At 45.3% G+C, this 15,777-nt stretch overlaps 1 protein-coding gene across 4 annotated transcripts in view; it reads left to right on the forward strand.

The window, feature by feature from the left end:
• The window catches only part of CLSTN1 (calsyntenin 1), a 66,234-nt gene that overhangs the window by 19,244 nt on the left and 31,213 nt on the right, over positions 1-15,777 (forward strand). For all 4 annotated transcript variants that reach the window (XM_045546197.1, XM_045546196.1, XM_045546198.1 and 1 more), the window contains exon 2: positions 13,608-13,730. In XM_045546197.1, the coding sequence (XP_045402153.1) occupies positions 13,608-13,730 (123 nt within the window). The remainder of the gene's footprint in view (positions 1-13,607; positions 13,731-15,777) is intronic.

A 15,777-nucleotide genomic window follows, 5' to 3' on the forward strand; every position in this document is an offset into this window, starting at 1 on the left:
ACATGTACATGCTCTGAATAATTTGCGTGGCTGGCTTATTGATGAAGGTGATCGGAACATGTAAGGTATGAACTGAAGGGCTTACAGGGTTCTGTTCCGAAAACATTTTCCTCCACCAGCTTGCACGGTGCCTTCCACTCTTAGCTTTGTTTCTACTTTTATATTAAATCGTTGACGTTCTTTGCAAAATGAGATCATGGGTACCTTAAGTCATTACCGTTCATTAGCGCCCAACTCAAATTCGTTTCTCAGACTAACTGGCTGGTGTTAGCAGGACTGTAGGGAAATGGAAAGTTGGAGCAGGTGAGTTTTTATGTGATGCTCATGAAGTGTTTAGGAAAATCCAGGAGCATTTAGTGAGGGAGGAGGAGGGGCAGGTACCAGGGGAGGCTCTAGAAACCCGGTAGCAGCATATACAGAAAAGGCAGTAGGGCGACGTGGAAAATAAAATTCACAATTTTGCATTGCTTTGCCTGTGGGGAATTCTGTAGGTTACATTTCAGAGGATTACTAGTCATGCATGAGATGATTTTGCTTGCGGAGGGCTCTTGTGCTAGAACAAAAGCTAGGAGCAGTGGCTGTAGCTGGTACCGGTTGCGAGTAAATATCCTAGAGAAACAAAGCTAAGTGCAGGTGCCCACCCAAGGCGGAACATGCAGAGGGCAAAGTGAAAATTGCCCAGTAAGGTGATGAACCTCACTACTCTTGCAAAAAAGCTTTCCAAACGGCCTCTATGCATGAGCCTTCTGTGATGCAGTTCTCTGCTGGGGAGTGCGTCAGAATCTCCTAGAGAATGTTCTAAAGCAAACCTGCTGAGCCGCAGGTCAGACTGGCTGACTCAGACTCAGGCTGGGGCCCAGGAGGTGCAGTTAGACGGAAGATGCCAGAAGGTTCTGCCTGGCACCACATTATGGACCACTGCTGCTGTCAATGAGTGGAGACACCTCTGAGCTCTCTCTGGTCTGGTCTCCCCTCCTCTGTTAGGAGGCTCATTTTAATGAATGAAGTTTTCCCAGTTTCCCACCTCTGCTTACTCCAGAGATAAAACATCTGAACGAGAAAGACATTCTCTATCTAGCTCTGTCCCTTCCTCCCCCCGGCCCTTTTTCACTCCTGATAGAACTTAGTTCTGAAATACTGCCCAATATTCATATGTGAACATCTGCTACCTGGGGCACAGAGCTTGAGAAGAACTGATAGTGCCTCTGAACCTAACCCAGCACCCATCCACTTTCCTCAAAGACCCCCAAGTTCCCTGGAGATGTTGACCTGCAAAAGGTGCTTTTCTTGGAGGCACCCACCTTTACGCAGGATCTCTGGAGTATTCCAGGGTTGAGGCCCAAGTGTGTGCTCTGTTTCCAGGGATACTGCAGCTAAGGGCACGGCTCCCGACACGGCTGGGGTCTCTGTCCCTGGTTGGGGGACAGGAATGGCTGTAGGTTATTAATTACCAGGACCCAAGAGGAATCCTGTGACGTCAGGAGTGCCTCCATCTCGGCTCTCCCAAATTCTAGGGGCGACCTCCTGTTTCCTAAATGGCCTCTAGGAGTGGCCTTCCCTGCGCACCTTGCCCGTCGACGTTTGGAACTTCTGGAAGAGTCACGCAAAAGCTTTTGCTGCTAGAAATCTCTGCCATAGGTGGACGTGAGGCTCCCATGCTAGAGTGGCTGCCACATCACATTTGTGACATTAAAGAGAGGCTCTCAGTCAGTACATGTGAGAGTTGTTTACAAAGCTCAGGGACGGAAATAAATGTGGAATGCGGATGTTACTGTTAGATTTGCTGCTTGTGTTTTGGGGCCGTGCTTGGCCTGTTAATTTCATGGGGTAAATCTTAATATTGAATAAAAAAGAATTTGATTATAAAAGTAATTGGCTTCTGCACTTGATCCTACTGAAATGTTTTTATGTACATGCTAGAAATGTTTGTGAATGTGAGATTAAGGTATTTTGGAAAATTATATATAACCTTTTACAAAAGAAAACCCACGTGGTAGAAAATGGAGCTAATGGTTAACCGGAGGATAGACTGTGTCAGTGTAAACATTACAAAACATTTTTGATGGAGAGTTCTTTAAAATATACACATTTCCCTGATAAATATTAGTAAATAAAATATGCTAACCATCCTTGATGGCATATGGCCCGTTACCGTCCCGTGCAGTAGGTGGTGTATGTATGGAGGAAGTCTCCATGGGCCCTTGCAGCGTGTGCCTGGACTTGTCTAAAGAAGGAAGCCCTCGGGTCTGTCCTGCGGCCATCATCCATCCACCTGCCCACCTGCCCAGCTAGTTTCCTTCTCATCTTTCTCAAAACAATGAAGTGAGAATGTTTTTATATAACCTCCTGAATAATGTCACAAAGATACCCACCTATAAAATTAATTAGGGAACCAATCCAGGAAGCATTCCTCTTGGAAGTTATTTTTTAAGTTACTCACAATAAGAGCATAAGGTTTTTGCCCCTGTCACTTGCACTCACCGGTATTCAAAGCATATTCTGTCATTTCAGCTTCAGGTGAACTTTGTTACTTTCAACCTTTTTCTGTGTCACAGCCCTTACGCCCTCTAAAGATGCAGCCACCTTATTTGTATTTTTTCTCTGATCTCTTTCCTAGGGTAGTGTGAGGGGAAGTCTCCATGAACTGTTAGGATATAGCTGCTGAAAGCCATTAAATGCTGGTAACATTTTAGCTGGGCACAGTGGCGTGTACCTGTAGTCCCAGCTACTCAAGAGGCTGAAGCAGGAGGATCACTTGAGGCCAGGAGTTTACCAGCCTGAGTAACGTAGCAAAACCTTGTCTCTTATAAACAAAATGGCAAAATTTTAGAATGATAAGCATGAAAGAAAGGCAGTTTCACAGTTTGATTTCCAGTTGCATTGTAGTGCTGGATGAAGATGCCAGATTTCTGAGGGTCAGTTAGTTAAGGGCAATTTCACTGTACTTTTGGAATAGTGACTTTTACCTGGACTGGCTTCTGCAGATGTGAGAAGCCCCTAAACCTCCTGTCAAGTGTTCTGTGTAATGTGCATTTTTTTCCCCTGGGAGAAGGTTTATGGCTTTAGTCAGACTCTCAAGAGCCTGTTATCTGAAAAAGTTATGAACTTTGCTTTAGAAGGTCCTGCCACTTTAATTACAGACATTCAGTTGTCTTTCAGGTTTGGGGGGTGCTATATTTAAGCCAGATTTAACAGCAGAAACATTAATTCCACTTGGCTTTTTTTATCCTAATTTTTAAAAGCACATTTGTGATCATCACACCCTGATTTCTCTAAAATAGCACTGTGGGGTGGGCTCAGTGGCTCACAACTGTAATCCCAGCACTTTGGGAGGCCGAGGCATGAGGATTGCTTGAGGCCAGGAGTTCAAGACCAGCCTGGGCAACATGGTGAGACCTGTCACTACCAAAAAAAAAAAAAAAAAAAATTAGCCGGACATGATGGCATGTTCCTGTAGTCCCAGCTACTTGGGAGGCTGAGGCAGGAGGATCGCTTGAGCCCAAGAATTCAAGGCTGCAGTGAGCTATGATCACACCACTGCATTCCAGCCTGGGTGACAGAGGGAGACCCTGTCTCAAGGCAAAAAAAAAAAAAAAAAAAAAAAAAAAAGCATTGTAACTGCTGCTGTGTCTTGCCTAATCATGTAGCTTAATCCTTTGGAAAGTCATTCTCAGTGGTAAGCAAAATTGAGGACACACAGTGCCTGATATGTGCACATCGTTCAGTAAATACAAGCTGTGTTTGATCTTGAATATAGTAACACAATTGGCGGCCAGGCGTGGTGGCTCACACCTGTAATCCTAGCACTCTGGGAGGCTGAGGCAGGAGGATCGCTTGAGGTCAGCAGTTCCAGACCAGCCTGAGCAAGAGTGAAACCCCATCTCTACTAAAAATGGAAAAATTAGCCGGGCACAGTGGTGCACACCTGTAGTCCCAGCTTCTCAGAAGGCCGAGGCAGAAGGATTGCTTGAGCCCAGGAGTTTGAGGTTGCAGTGAGCTAGGCTGATGCCACAGCACTCTACCTGGGACAACGGAGCAAGACTCTGTCTCTAAATAAATAAATAAATGAATGAATGAATGGTGGGAGTGAGAATGACGTCAAAGAAGATTGGCCCTATGTTGACCACTGTAGTGGCTGACTGATGAGTACATACGTTTGTTATTCTGCCTACTTTTGTGTCTGTTATAAATTTTACATAAAAAGATAAAATTACTTGATATAAAACTTGTTTGGTTCCATCCATTAGGAAAGTTACTGTCAAAAACCAGAAAATAACAAGTGTTGGTGAGGATGTGGAGAAGTGGGAACCCTGTGCAATGTTGGTGAGAATGTGAAGTGGTGCAGTCACTGTGGAAAACAATATGGCGGTTCTTCAAAAAATTGAAAATAGAATTACAGTGTGATCTAGCAACTCCACTTCTGGGTACATACACAGAAGAATAGAAAGCAGGAGGTATTTGTACACCCATGTTCGTAGCAGCGTCATTCACAATTGCCAGATGGTAGAAGCCACCCAGTGTCCATTGACGGATGAATGGGTAAACACAGTGTGGTCTGTCTATACAATGGGATGTTATTCAGCCTTGAAAAGGCAGGAATTCTGATACATGCTGCAAGGACCAACCTTGAGGTTATTATGCTCATGAAGTAAGCCAGTCACAGAAGACAAATACTGTATGATTCACTCATATGAGGTGCCTAGAGTAGTCACATTTACAGAGATGAAGTAGAATGGTGGTTGTCAGGGGCTGGGCTGGGGAAATAGGAAATTATTGTTAACTGGGTACAGAGTTTCAGTTTTGCAAGAAGAAAAGAGTTCTGACACTGGATGATGGTGATGGTTGGACAGCAGTGTGAATGCACTTCATACTATTGACCTGTACACTGAAAAATGGTTAAGATGGTAAATTTTATATTGTGCCTTTTACTACAATTAAAAAAAACTTAATTGGAATTTGGAGGGAAAATGAAAAGGCCCACTTTAAGCTGTCAAAAGTTGGAATTATAGAAAGTATCATTTTGCTTCCTCAAACTACTTTGCAGAATGTGCTTCCAAATAATATTTTAATCAACCGGAACATGAAAGCTCTCTGAGGGCAGGGGCTGTCTTATTCACGCTTGTTTCTTTAGTACCTAGAGGACTGCCTGGGGCTCAGGAAGGAGGGCTGGGTGGATGGAAGGGGAGAAAAGAAGCCCCCTCCCCTGGATCCTCCGCAGCCCTGTCATCCCTCCTTAACTTTCAGTCCCTGGTGGTGACAGCCACCCCGTCAGCCGTGTGCCCTGGAAGCCTGGACGCTACCCTGCAGCCTCACTTCAGCTCCCGCTGTTCTCGTTTTGCTCCGAGGCACCACTTGCCTCATCCCACCCTGAGGCAGGTGGTCTTCAGCTGAAGGGGCAGGGCTCCTCCTGGCCTCCTCCTTCATCCGTCCTCCTTTGCCATATTGCTGGGGACAAGGACATCTGGGCTCCTTCTCGTTCTCGCTCATTCTCCTATCTCGTCTTGCGACACCCACATACATGTGTCATGTTCCCCGACACATGGCGCCACATGTGGCTCCCCAGTCTCTGAGCTGGGCCAGTGGTAGCCCACGCCCAGCGGCAGACCCCTTGGTGGATGCGCGGGCAGGTGTCTGAGCCTGTGAGCCCCCAGAGGGCCAGATCCAGATGTGCGGTACTTGAAACAATTCTCACCTTTTATAAAATGACCAAGCTATGGGTGCAAGGCTTGTCCTGTGAAAAGTGAATACACACAACAGGAAGGTTTCACTGTGCTGTTAGAAAGATTAATTGCTTATTAGCTTAATTGGAGGATTTATTTTACACTGAATGCAGTTTTTTTCTTTTTCTTTTTTTTTTTTTGAGACAGTCTCGCTCTGTCATCCTGGGTAGAGTGCAGTGATATCATCATGGCTCACTGCAGCCTCAAACTGCTGGGCTCAAGCAATCCTCCTGTCTTAGCCTCCCGAGTATGAATAGCTGGGACTACAAGTGCACCACCACACTCAACTAATTTCTTCTATTTTTAGTAGAAATGGGTCTCACTCTTGGTCAAGCTGGTCTCAAACTCCTGACCTGAATCGATCCTCCTGTCTCGGCCTCCCAGAGTGCTAGGATTGCAGGCGTTGAGCCACTGTGCCTGGACTGAACATGTTTTTATTTCAGAAATTAATTTCACATTGATGTAATACATTATAAAAGTGGCTCTTTTAAAGTACACAAGCGATTTTAATGTGGAAAATGTTTGTTTTCCTTAATGAGGTGGATCCGCGTCAGTGGTTCTCGAGGGAGCAGGGAGGCAGTTGGCACCCAGGGGATTTCTGGCAATGTCTGCAGACAATTCTGGTCGGCACGCCTGGGGGGGAAGGTACGCTGGCATCCAGCGGTTGGAGGCCAGGGATGCCGTGCAGGACGGGGATGCCACGAAACTTCCCACAACACACGGGGCAGCCCCCACGGCTAAAAGTCATCTGGCCCAGAAAGTCAGCAGCACTGAGGTCGAGAAACCCTGGTCTAAGCAATGTCTCATGTATAGGTTTTTCATCACTTTAAAATTAAGTTTATTTGGGATTGTTTCTTTTACTTTACTGAACAAAAAGGACAACATAAGGCCTCTGCAGAGTCAGAGACTGCGGGGATTCACGCTGGCCGTGTTGTGTGTTTGGGAAGATGATGGGAGTCTCCCCGTCGCTTAGCTTGGTCTTTCTGCCCCTCCTGCCCTCCCACCCCCAGTTATTTCTAAAACAGTTCTGCTTGTGATTAATTTGTCAACAAATGTTTGTGGAGTGTCTGTGTGGCAGGCAACAAGCGGGGCCTTCGCTTAGGTTGTTTATGGTCCTCAAGAGGTTGTGGAAGAAGGTTGGTGCCATTCTTGATGGACGGTGCAGAGATAGGCACAGGGCGGTTAAGTCATCGGCTCCCGGTAGCAGAGCAAGTCAGGAGCAGAGTTCAAACGTGAACCAAGTGCTGTCTGATCCCAATTCCTGCCTTTCCCACCATCCCACACTGTTCAGAACTTTGAAGGGACGCCTGTTGCTGACAGCATTAGGGATTGCCATTGTGCGGCGTGGAAGAGGGATGCTCGCAGTGTTGCCCCAAACAAATTACAGGTCCGGCTGCACCTCCACGTACTCCTAGGCCCAGACATTTGTCACGGTCTGGCTCAGTCCAGAGTGAGCCATACGTTTTTCTACATTTGTACCTCATGTGTATTTTTATTCGTTTAAAATATTCCGTCACACCCAAGGAACCTCGGTGATCCTTTTAAGGCTGTCCTTGAGGTCTCCAGCTGTGCTTCTGGTGGCCCCTCCGATTGTTCTCAGAGCTCCCAGCTCTCCTCTGGACGCGTGGCAGAATCACACTTCCCACCCTTTGAGTTTGAGTGAGGCCCTGTGACTAGTTTTGGCCCATGAGCTAGGAGGAGAGGTGACCTGTGTCCTTTGTGGGTGGGAGACTCAGCTCCTACAAAGAGCTTGCCCTCTTTGCCCTGGCATGGGGAGTGGGCACACCTGAGATAGTGGCAGCTTCGCCCTGTTGGTGTCTGTGTGACTGTGATGGGCCACTTGCCCACCAACAAAGCCCCCAACACTGAGTCCATTGCTCTCCTAACTTTCTACCACACTTTGTACGTGTTTTCGTCATAGCCACATCATTTTGGAATGCAGATGGTGTTTGGATTCTCCGACAAAATGTGACTTAAATTCCCTAGGAGCCCAGCACTTTGGGACAAGTGTGCCTTATAACCAGTAGGTATTCAGGGAAGATTTGTTAGAACAAACTCAAGAGTCAGTAGCTATGAGAAGTTAAAAGGACCTTTGACGTTAAGCTGGTTTGAAGGGCCAGGCATGGTCTGGGTTTTTTTTTTTTTTTTTTTTTGAGACAGGATCTCTGTTATCTGTGCTAATGGAGTGGCATCATCATAGCTCACTGCAACCTCCAACTCCTGGGCTCAAGCAATCCTCTTGCCTCAGCCTCCCGAGTAGCCGCTGGGACTACAGGCGTGTGTCTGGCTGATTTTTGAATAACAGAGGTCTCGCTACGTTATTCAGGCTGGTCTTGAACTCCTGGCCACAATCTCTTGCCTTGGCCTCCCAAAGTGCTAGGATTACAGGCATGAGCCCCACTGCACTTGGCCTGGCCTGATTCTAATGTAAGAGTTTATTAGTACTTTGTCTGAGAGAGTGTATGTCTTTTTATGTTTTTATTCTGGAACTGTATGAATATTTTACCTATTCCACATATTTTTTTGAGGAAAAAACCAATCATCTGGAGATCTTAAACATATAGTTGAAGACACTTTTCTGTGCATATCATCTTTAACGAAGGGCCTGCTGACACTCCTTTGGTAGGTAACTAGCAGGATTTTCACATCAAAACCTGGTAATTTGGAGCATGCAGTCAAAGGTGCCTTTCGCCACCTGGTGGCAATATCTCTTAATTGCAGATTCTTCTGATGGACCAAGGTTGAAAATTGAATCTGCAAATAACACATAACATCATCTAGAATTTATAGGTGAAATGCTTACAATCTCTTGAAACATTCAGCTGTTGTTATTTGAGGGCCAACACGACCAACCCAGGTGTTCTGAAAGAAGAGACATCAAACTCTGGTTTGGAGGCAGTGGGTTTCTACTTACAGATGATCCCTGACTTACGATGGGGCTGCATTCTGATAAATGCATTGTGAAGTTAAAAGATCCTAAGTTGAGCCATCGTAAGTGGGGACTGTCTGTATAAACAGATAAACCAGCAGGAAACCGTGTGTGATCTGGGTTGGTGTCTGGGCCACCGTGTGTGCTGTTGTTAGCATGCAGGCTTTGGAACCAACCTGCCAGAGACTTTTACTTGTGTGACTTGGGCACGGGACCAGCCTCTCTTTAGCCCACAGAGTTGGGATGAGCTAGGGAGGCATGTCTTTTGTCTTTAACGTTAACCCCGAAGTTGACTATTCTTTTCATCTTGATTTAAAGATCATTTCTAATGCCTGAAATCTACAACCACAAAAAACTAGTCATGTCTGAAAATAATAGGTGTATACCCCAGATACATCCCACACTTAGCAGAAGGTCTGATGGCCAGCTTTGCTGTTCTATTATTTTAAGTTAATGCTATACCATTAAAATTTTAGTTGGCTTTTTAATGATCTAGAATGTGATGGAATGAATCAGGTATAGACTTTCAATATAGGTGACACGGTCCCTAAACTTATGGCCAGTTGTCTCTTGTCTTTGATTTTTTGGGGGATGATTACAGAAACATCAGTCACTTGTTTCTATAAATGTTTTATAATGAAAATTGAATGTGATGAAATATTAAAAATATCATTCATTAAATATTTAAAAGTTCAGTCTTTGGAACTGGCCAAATCTCATCACTCCACTGCCAGTTTAAAGGAGCAATTTAGAAATTTTGAATTATAAAATTAGAATACTTGGGAATATAGCTATGAAATTATTTTTTCCTGAACCGGTAACCCTTTTTGGCTGTAAGCCTTTCCATTAGGGCTGCAGAAACTCAAGTTTTATGTTACTGCTTGTCATGGGTTTTCTATGATTTGCACTGCCTAGTGTCTTCACTTTCCCACTGGGTTAAATAAAGGCAATTTAGTTTAAGTCTCGGGAGTACTATGGACTCAGATATGGGAATAATCTTCATTTTTATTTATTATGCTTGTAATTTTATTGATAAAACCTTAAAGTATGAAAACAGATTAGAATCAAATATTGCCATTAATGGCAAATGGAACAATAGCTTGTGTTTTAGAATGAGAGACTGGTGACAAACAGTGGAGTTTTCAGAGTCCTTTTTTTAAAGTAGCCTGTGACCTGTCTCACCTGTATAACAGGCTGTGTTCCAGCCTAGGTGGTAGCGTGGTTGGTTAAAAAAGGTACCTGGAGAGGAGCCATTAGGTAACATGTGCAACCTCAGTGCAAAGTGGAGTTGTCCTCTGTGTGCCTCGGGGCCCTCCCAGACCAAACGCACGGCCTGCTGGGGAGGCCCTGGTGGACCGGCCTGGGGAGCGTTGCTGGACGAGGAGGGCACAGTGCCACCGCCTCTCAGCCAGTCTGTTGTCCCAGAAGCAGCCTGGAGGAGGGGCAGGCGGCTTTCAAAGGCACTTCAGAGTTTTGGTCTTTACGATCTGGGTTTGATTTCACATTCGGTCCCTCTGTTCTCTCCACAACTAACCATGGCTTAACTGCTTCCAGACTGGCTGCTTTGGACCTCTTGGATTCATGCTCCGCCTCTGGGTTTTCTAGCTTCCTTGCTCGGAACATCCACCTGCCAGAATGAGACAAAAACAGAAGACACCTTCCCAGAGTCTAAAACCCTAGATCATACCTGTTTTTCAATTCCCCACTCCAAAGCTATCATCTTTCTGAGAGAATTTACAAACCAGGGCAAATGATGTTTATTAATATTTGTATCATATGAATTTACTTATGTATTTACCAGTTACTGAGTGATTATGTGCTAATCATAGTTCCAGGTATTGGGGATTAGCAGAGAACAAAAAGGCCACATCCTCACGGAGTCTGCGTGCGTGCGTGTGTGTGTGTGTGTGTGTGTGTGTCTGTCTGTCTGTCTGTCTGTCTCCGAGAAGAGAAATAACACCACCACCTTTTGATATTTGCTGAGTATTGGTCACTGTTCTGGGCATTTTTCATGGAGTGACATGTGATTACATGTTTAATCACACAACAGCCTATGAAATGGGGCCATCGTTGTCCTTATAGGTGGGGAGGCTAAGGCCCCAAGGTCGCAGGCGAGTCAGCAGCCAGGCAGGGCTGTCCGGTTAGTGGGCCTAGGGTCCAGCGCCTCCCCCGCTGTCCCCTCCCTGTGTGCTGGAAGGGACGGGCCGAGGGAAGGCAAGGCAGCAAGAGCAGCTCCAGGAAGGACCCTGGAACGGAGCCTCAGTGAACTAATGAGTCCCTGAGAACCTGGTGAGACTCAGGGGGCAGAACTATTTTAACAACGTTGATGTTATTTGCCTTTTCCATCCTCTCACGGATGTGCAGTGGAGTTTTCTGGAGGGTGCGTGGTGGGTGGCAGGCAACATGCTGACTGCAGGGGGAAGGGACAGAACCTGGCTGTCTTCCGTGAAGCCAGACAGCCAAAAGATTTACAGACATGTAAACTGGTGCCACTCCTCTTAGTAAATTGTTTTCAAAAAAATATAGTTATTTTCATAAACTATTATTTATGTGAATAGGTAATGGGTTTGGTTTTCACTTCCAGTACAGTAAGTACTGGCAGGTAGACAGACAGACGGATGGACCCGCATAAAGAAAACAGCTGCTGAGGGTCCAGGAAGTGCGGGAATGAGAACAGGGGGGCAGGTTGCTCAGCTTCTGTGAGAGCCAGGTGAACCGTAGGGAGGGTAAGAAACGGCTGCATCTGGGTTTTTTGTGGCAAAATACACAGCATTTCCCACCTTTGCCATTTTCGAGCACATAGTTCCGAAGCGGTAAGTGCGTTCACAGCTTGTGCAGCGCTACAGTCTCCAGAAATCACTCCATCACGCAAAACTGAAACTCTATGTCCACGAAGCAGCAGCTCCCCGTGGGTCTGGGTTTACTGAAAGTGAAGGCAAAGGATCTGCTCTTGGTTTGGCTCCGGTGCGCGTAAATGTGTCCTAAACATGGTGTTAATCAGAGAAGGTAGCTTTGTGCTGGTCATTTTTCCCTCCCAGACGTAGGCCTTCACGTGCCTACTGGGTCTGAATTTTACACGTGAGTATGTGCCACCCCAAGATCGTCACGCCCTCCTGTCACCTGTGAAAGTCACCATGTACCATGCCATGGTGATGTTGCATGAAGATACTTCTGGATTGACGTCATACTTACAGAAAAGAACCTGAGGGGTTCATTCAACAAATAGGCATGAACTACTTGGAAATAAAGTCTTCCTACCGTTCCTTTTCGTCTTTTCAGATCAGCCTAATTAAGGAGTTACCTGCTTATACATATCCAGGGGTCATAATGTGAGCTGTTAATGCTCCTAAGGGACGTGTAAAGGGAAGAGGAAAAGCTTCCAGCTGTGAGGCGGAGCCGGTGTGCCTGCAGGGGCAGGGCTGGGAGTGGGTCCAGGGGCTGTGGCCAGAACCGGGAGAAAGTCTGGCATCACTAACCCCCAGCAAAACGCAGTGGAGCGAAACATTTATTTTATCAGCAGAGTGAAGTAAACAGGGGCCAGAACAGCAGTTCTTACCTTAAAAACAAAAGTCGCAGTTCTAGTGCCCAGTCAAGAAGGAAAAATACCACTTCTCCAGTGATCCGTGTCACCCCCGTGGGGGACGGCGGTGTCCCGGGTTCACAACCGAGGAAGTTGAGATTAAGAGATCAATTAATGTGCTCAAGGTCACACGACTCCTGGTAGAGGGAAGCTGGAATTGGACCCCCGGCCTGACTCCAATGTGGATTATTCTTAAACAGCCTTGTTTTCAGTCAAGTTTTTTTTAGAACTTTTACATTTAGTTTTAATACTTTATATTCATAATTATATATCACATATTATAGTACATTTATAAATGTGTTTTGCATTTTTGTTTGTAATGCTGATTTAAAATAAGTAATATCGATTGTAATAAAGAAACAAAAACATCTTTCTCTGTGACTTTTCTGTGATAGGCTAAAAACAGAGATAAACAGAGATCGTTTGAGTTTGTCCATAGCCATCAGTCCTTTTTTTCTCTCTTGATTTCTGGAGCAATTTATTTTTTATTTTTTTATTTTATTTTATGTTATGTTATGTTATTTTATTTTTTGTTTATAGGAGACAGGGTCTTGCTAAGTGTTGCCCAGGCTGGAGTGCAGTGGCTGTTCACAGGCTCGGTCCCACTTCTGATCCATTTCTGACCTGGGCCGTTTCACCCCTCCTTAGGCAACCTGGTGGTCCTCCCACTCCCAGGAGGTCGCCATATTGATGCCGACCAAACTTAGTGCGGACACCCAGTCGGCATAGCACACTGCAGCCCAGAACTCCTGGAGTCAAGTGATCTGCCCCAGCCTCCTGAGTAACTGGGACTACAGGTGTGCGCTACCACGCCTGGCGAGCAATTTATTTCTTATACATTGGTTCCTTCATGGACTCAGATACTTTCTATACTACTTGCTCTAGAATTTAGTATTTTATTCCATTTGGATCTTGATACCAAAGTTTGCAAGAGAAATATGAGTATTACCTTCCAGTCTAATAAGAGTTTTATTATTTTGATGGATCTAAGGGCTGGGGACAGTGACTCATGCCTATAACCCCAGCACTTTGGGAGGTTGAGGTGAGAAGATCTCTCGAGACCAGTCTGGGCAACATAGCAAGACCTTGTCTCTACAAAAAATTTTAAAAAATAATTAGCCAGCCTGGTGGTGCGAGCCTGTAGTCCCAGCTACTTGGGAAGCTGAGGATGGCTTGAGCCCAGGAGTCTGAGGCTGCAGTGGGCTATTACCATGCCATTGCACTCCAGCCTGGGCAACAGAGCGAGACCTTGTCTCCTAAATAACAATAACAACAACAATAATAATAGAAGATGAATGTCTTCAAAGCAGTGGAGTTTGAAATAATAATTCTAACCTCCTCCATTTTCTTTCTTCTTTTCCTTTGGTTTTAAATGTAGTTAACAAGCACAAGCCATGGCTGGAGCCCACCTATCATGGCATAGTTACAGAAAATGACAACACCGTGCTGCTCGATCCCCCCCTGATTGCCCTGGATAAAGATGCACCTCTGCATTTTGCAGGTAGGAACGTGGTCTTTATTTACTCTTGTTAAAATCGGACTGCATGGGAAGCATTTCTCACGTCCCATTTGGATCATTCTGAGCCTTTCTGAAAAGGTCTCGATAGCAGAGGGTCGTTTGTGGGTCCTGTGCACTATGTTTTTTTTCCTTTTAATAGTTGGGGTAGCTGACAAACAAGCCTGTTCTTACAGTTGAAAAGCGTATTTAACTTAATTGCATCATTATATTCTTTGTCTTGATGTAGCCAGATAACACCTAGACCAGTGCACCTCCGCCTGTAGTGTGCACGTGGAGTGCCGGAGGATTGTGTTAAAGTGCAGACACGGACACGGTGGGTCCAGGGGGGCCTGAGATTCTGACTCTTTCATGGGCTCCCAGGTGCTGCTGGTCCTGCCGGTCCGTGCGTGGCCAGGATCTCCAGAATCTCAGCTCCAGAGTTTCCTTGCGTTACCTAGATGGCAGCGACCTGCAAAGACTGACTTAAAAAGTTGAGCAGTCTTTATAGAGGAATACTTTGGGCATAGAGTTTACCTTTGATGAATTTTTAACTTACTTCCTAAGATTGTAACCCATGTCTTTGTAGAAACAAATCTCTATAATTGCTTTGGAGATTTTCGTAATGTGGTAGCCTCTGCAGGGCTGACACTTCGTAGCATGTCCCAAGCCAGAGCTGCTCTGGCTGCTCGTGGGTCTGAGGAATGTGCCGCTTCATCCTTCTTTGCCTCGCAGTTGGAACTGACATTGTAAAGTTAATTTTTAGAGAGTCATTTTTTTGCATGATTTTTTTCCAGATCAAAACTGTGCATATTAAAGAGTGTTCTGTTTGCCTAGGGACAAGTGAGAGAAATTGGGTGAAGTTGGATTAAACATATTGCACATTAATTTCACTGTAGTAAATTGAGGGAAATGAATGTGAGTTTGTTTCTGAAGGGCTAGTTAAAAAATAAATTTGTACTTCATTCTGTTCCAGTGCCACACCCCATTTTCAGAAAAGCAACCCGAGAACCAGCGTGTGCTTTGTGAGTGATCGGGTCGTGGAGACTGAGCCTTCCATTCAGTTTTACGTGTTCATTGATTTTTAGGGAGAAATCTGATGAGGCAGACGGTAGAGGAAGCACACTGTGCCGTGAACACGCACACGGTGTTTGTCTAGTAGCCGAGGTGATTCTTTTTTGTTTCTCCCCCAGATTTAAAATCGTTTTTAGCATTGCACATTGATCTTCTCTGTAACTAACTAGATTTTTGAGTGTTTGTGCATATACATATACAGTCATGGGTCACTTAATGACAGTGATACCTTCTGAGAAATGCATCGTTAGGCGATTTCATCGTTGTGCGAACGTCAGGGAGTGTACTTAAAGGAGCCTAGATGGTGCAGCACACCTAGGCTGCAAACCTGTGCAGCGCGTTGCTGCAGTGAGTGCTGCAGGCAGCTGTAACACAATGGTAAGTATGTATGTATCTAGACGTATCTAAATAGTAAAGCAAAAAGGTGCAGTACAAATACGGTGTGATAATCTTGTGGGACCACCGTGGTATATGCCTTCTGTCATTGACTGAAACATCGTCATGTAGCACATGACTATGTACACGCATACCTCGTGCACAGCATGTTTGGTATGTACAGTCCCTCGTGAGTACACACTGAGTGCCATATAGATCATTTTAATGGGATTATCTATTAATAGATTATGTTTTTGAGTGGATTTATATACATTTCTGACTTTTTTTTTTTCTTTGGAGACAGTCTTACTTTGTTGCCCAGGCTAGAGTACTGTGGTGTCAGCCTAGCTCACAGTAACCTCAAACTCCTGGGCTCAGGCAATCCTCCTGTCTCAGCCTCCCGAGTAGCTGGGACTACAGGCACTGCCACCATGCCTGGCTGATTTTTCTATTTTTAGTAGAGACGGGATCTCGCTCTTGCTCAAGCTGGTTTTGAACTCCTGAGCTCAAGCAATCCTCCCGCTTTGGCCTCCCAGAGTGCTAGGATTACAGGCATGAGCCACTGCACCCGGCCCATTTCTGACATTTCATCCATTTTAAGAAG

This window comes from Lemur catta, chromosome 3 (genome assembly GCF_020740605.2).
Source record: "Lemur catta isolate mLemCat1 chromosome 3, mLemCat1.pri, whole genome shotgun sequence".
Classification (NCBI taxonomy): Eukaryota; Metazoa; Chordata; class Mammalia; order Primates; family Lemuridae; genus Lemur; species Lemur catta.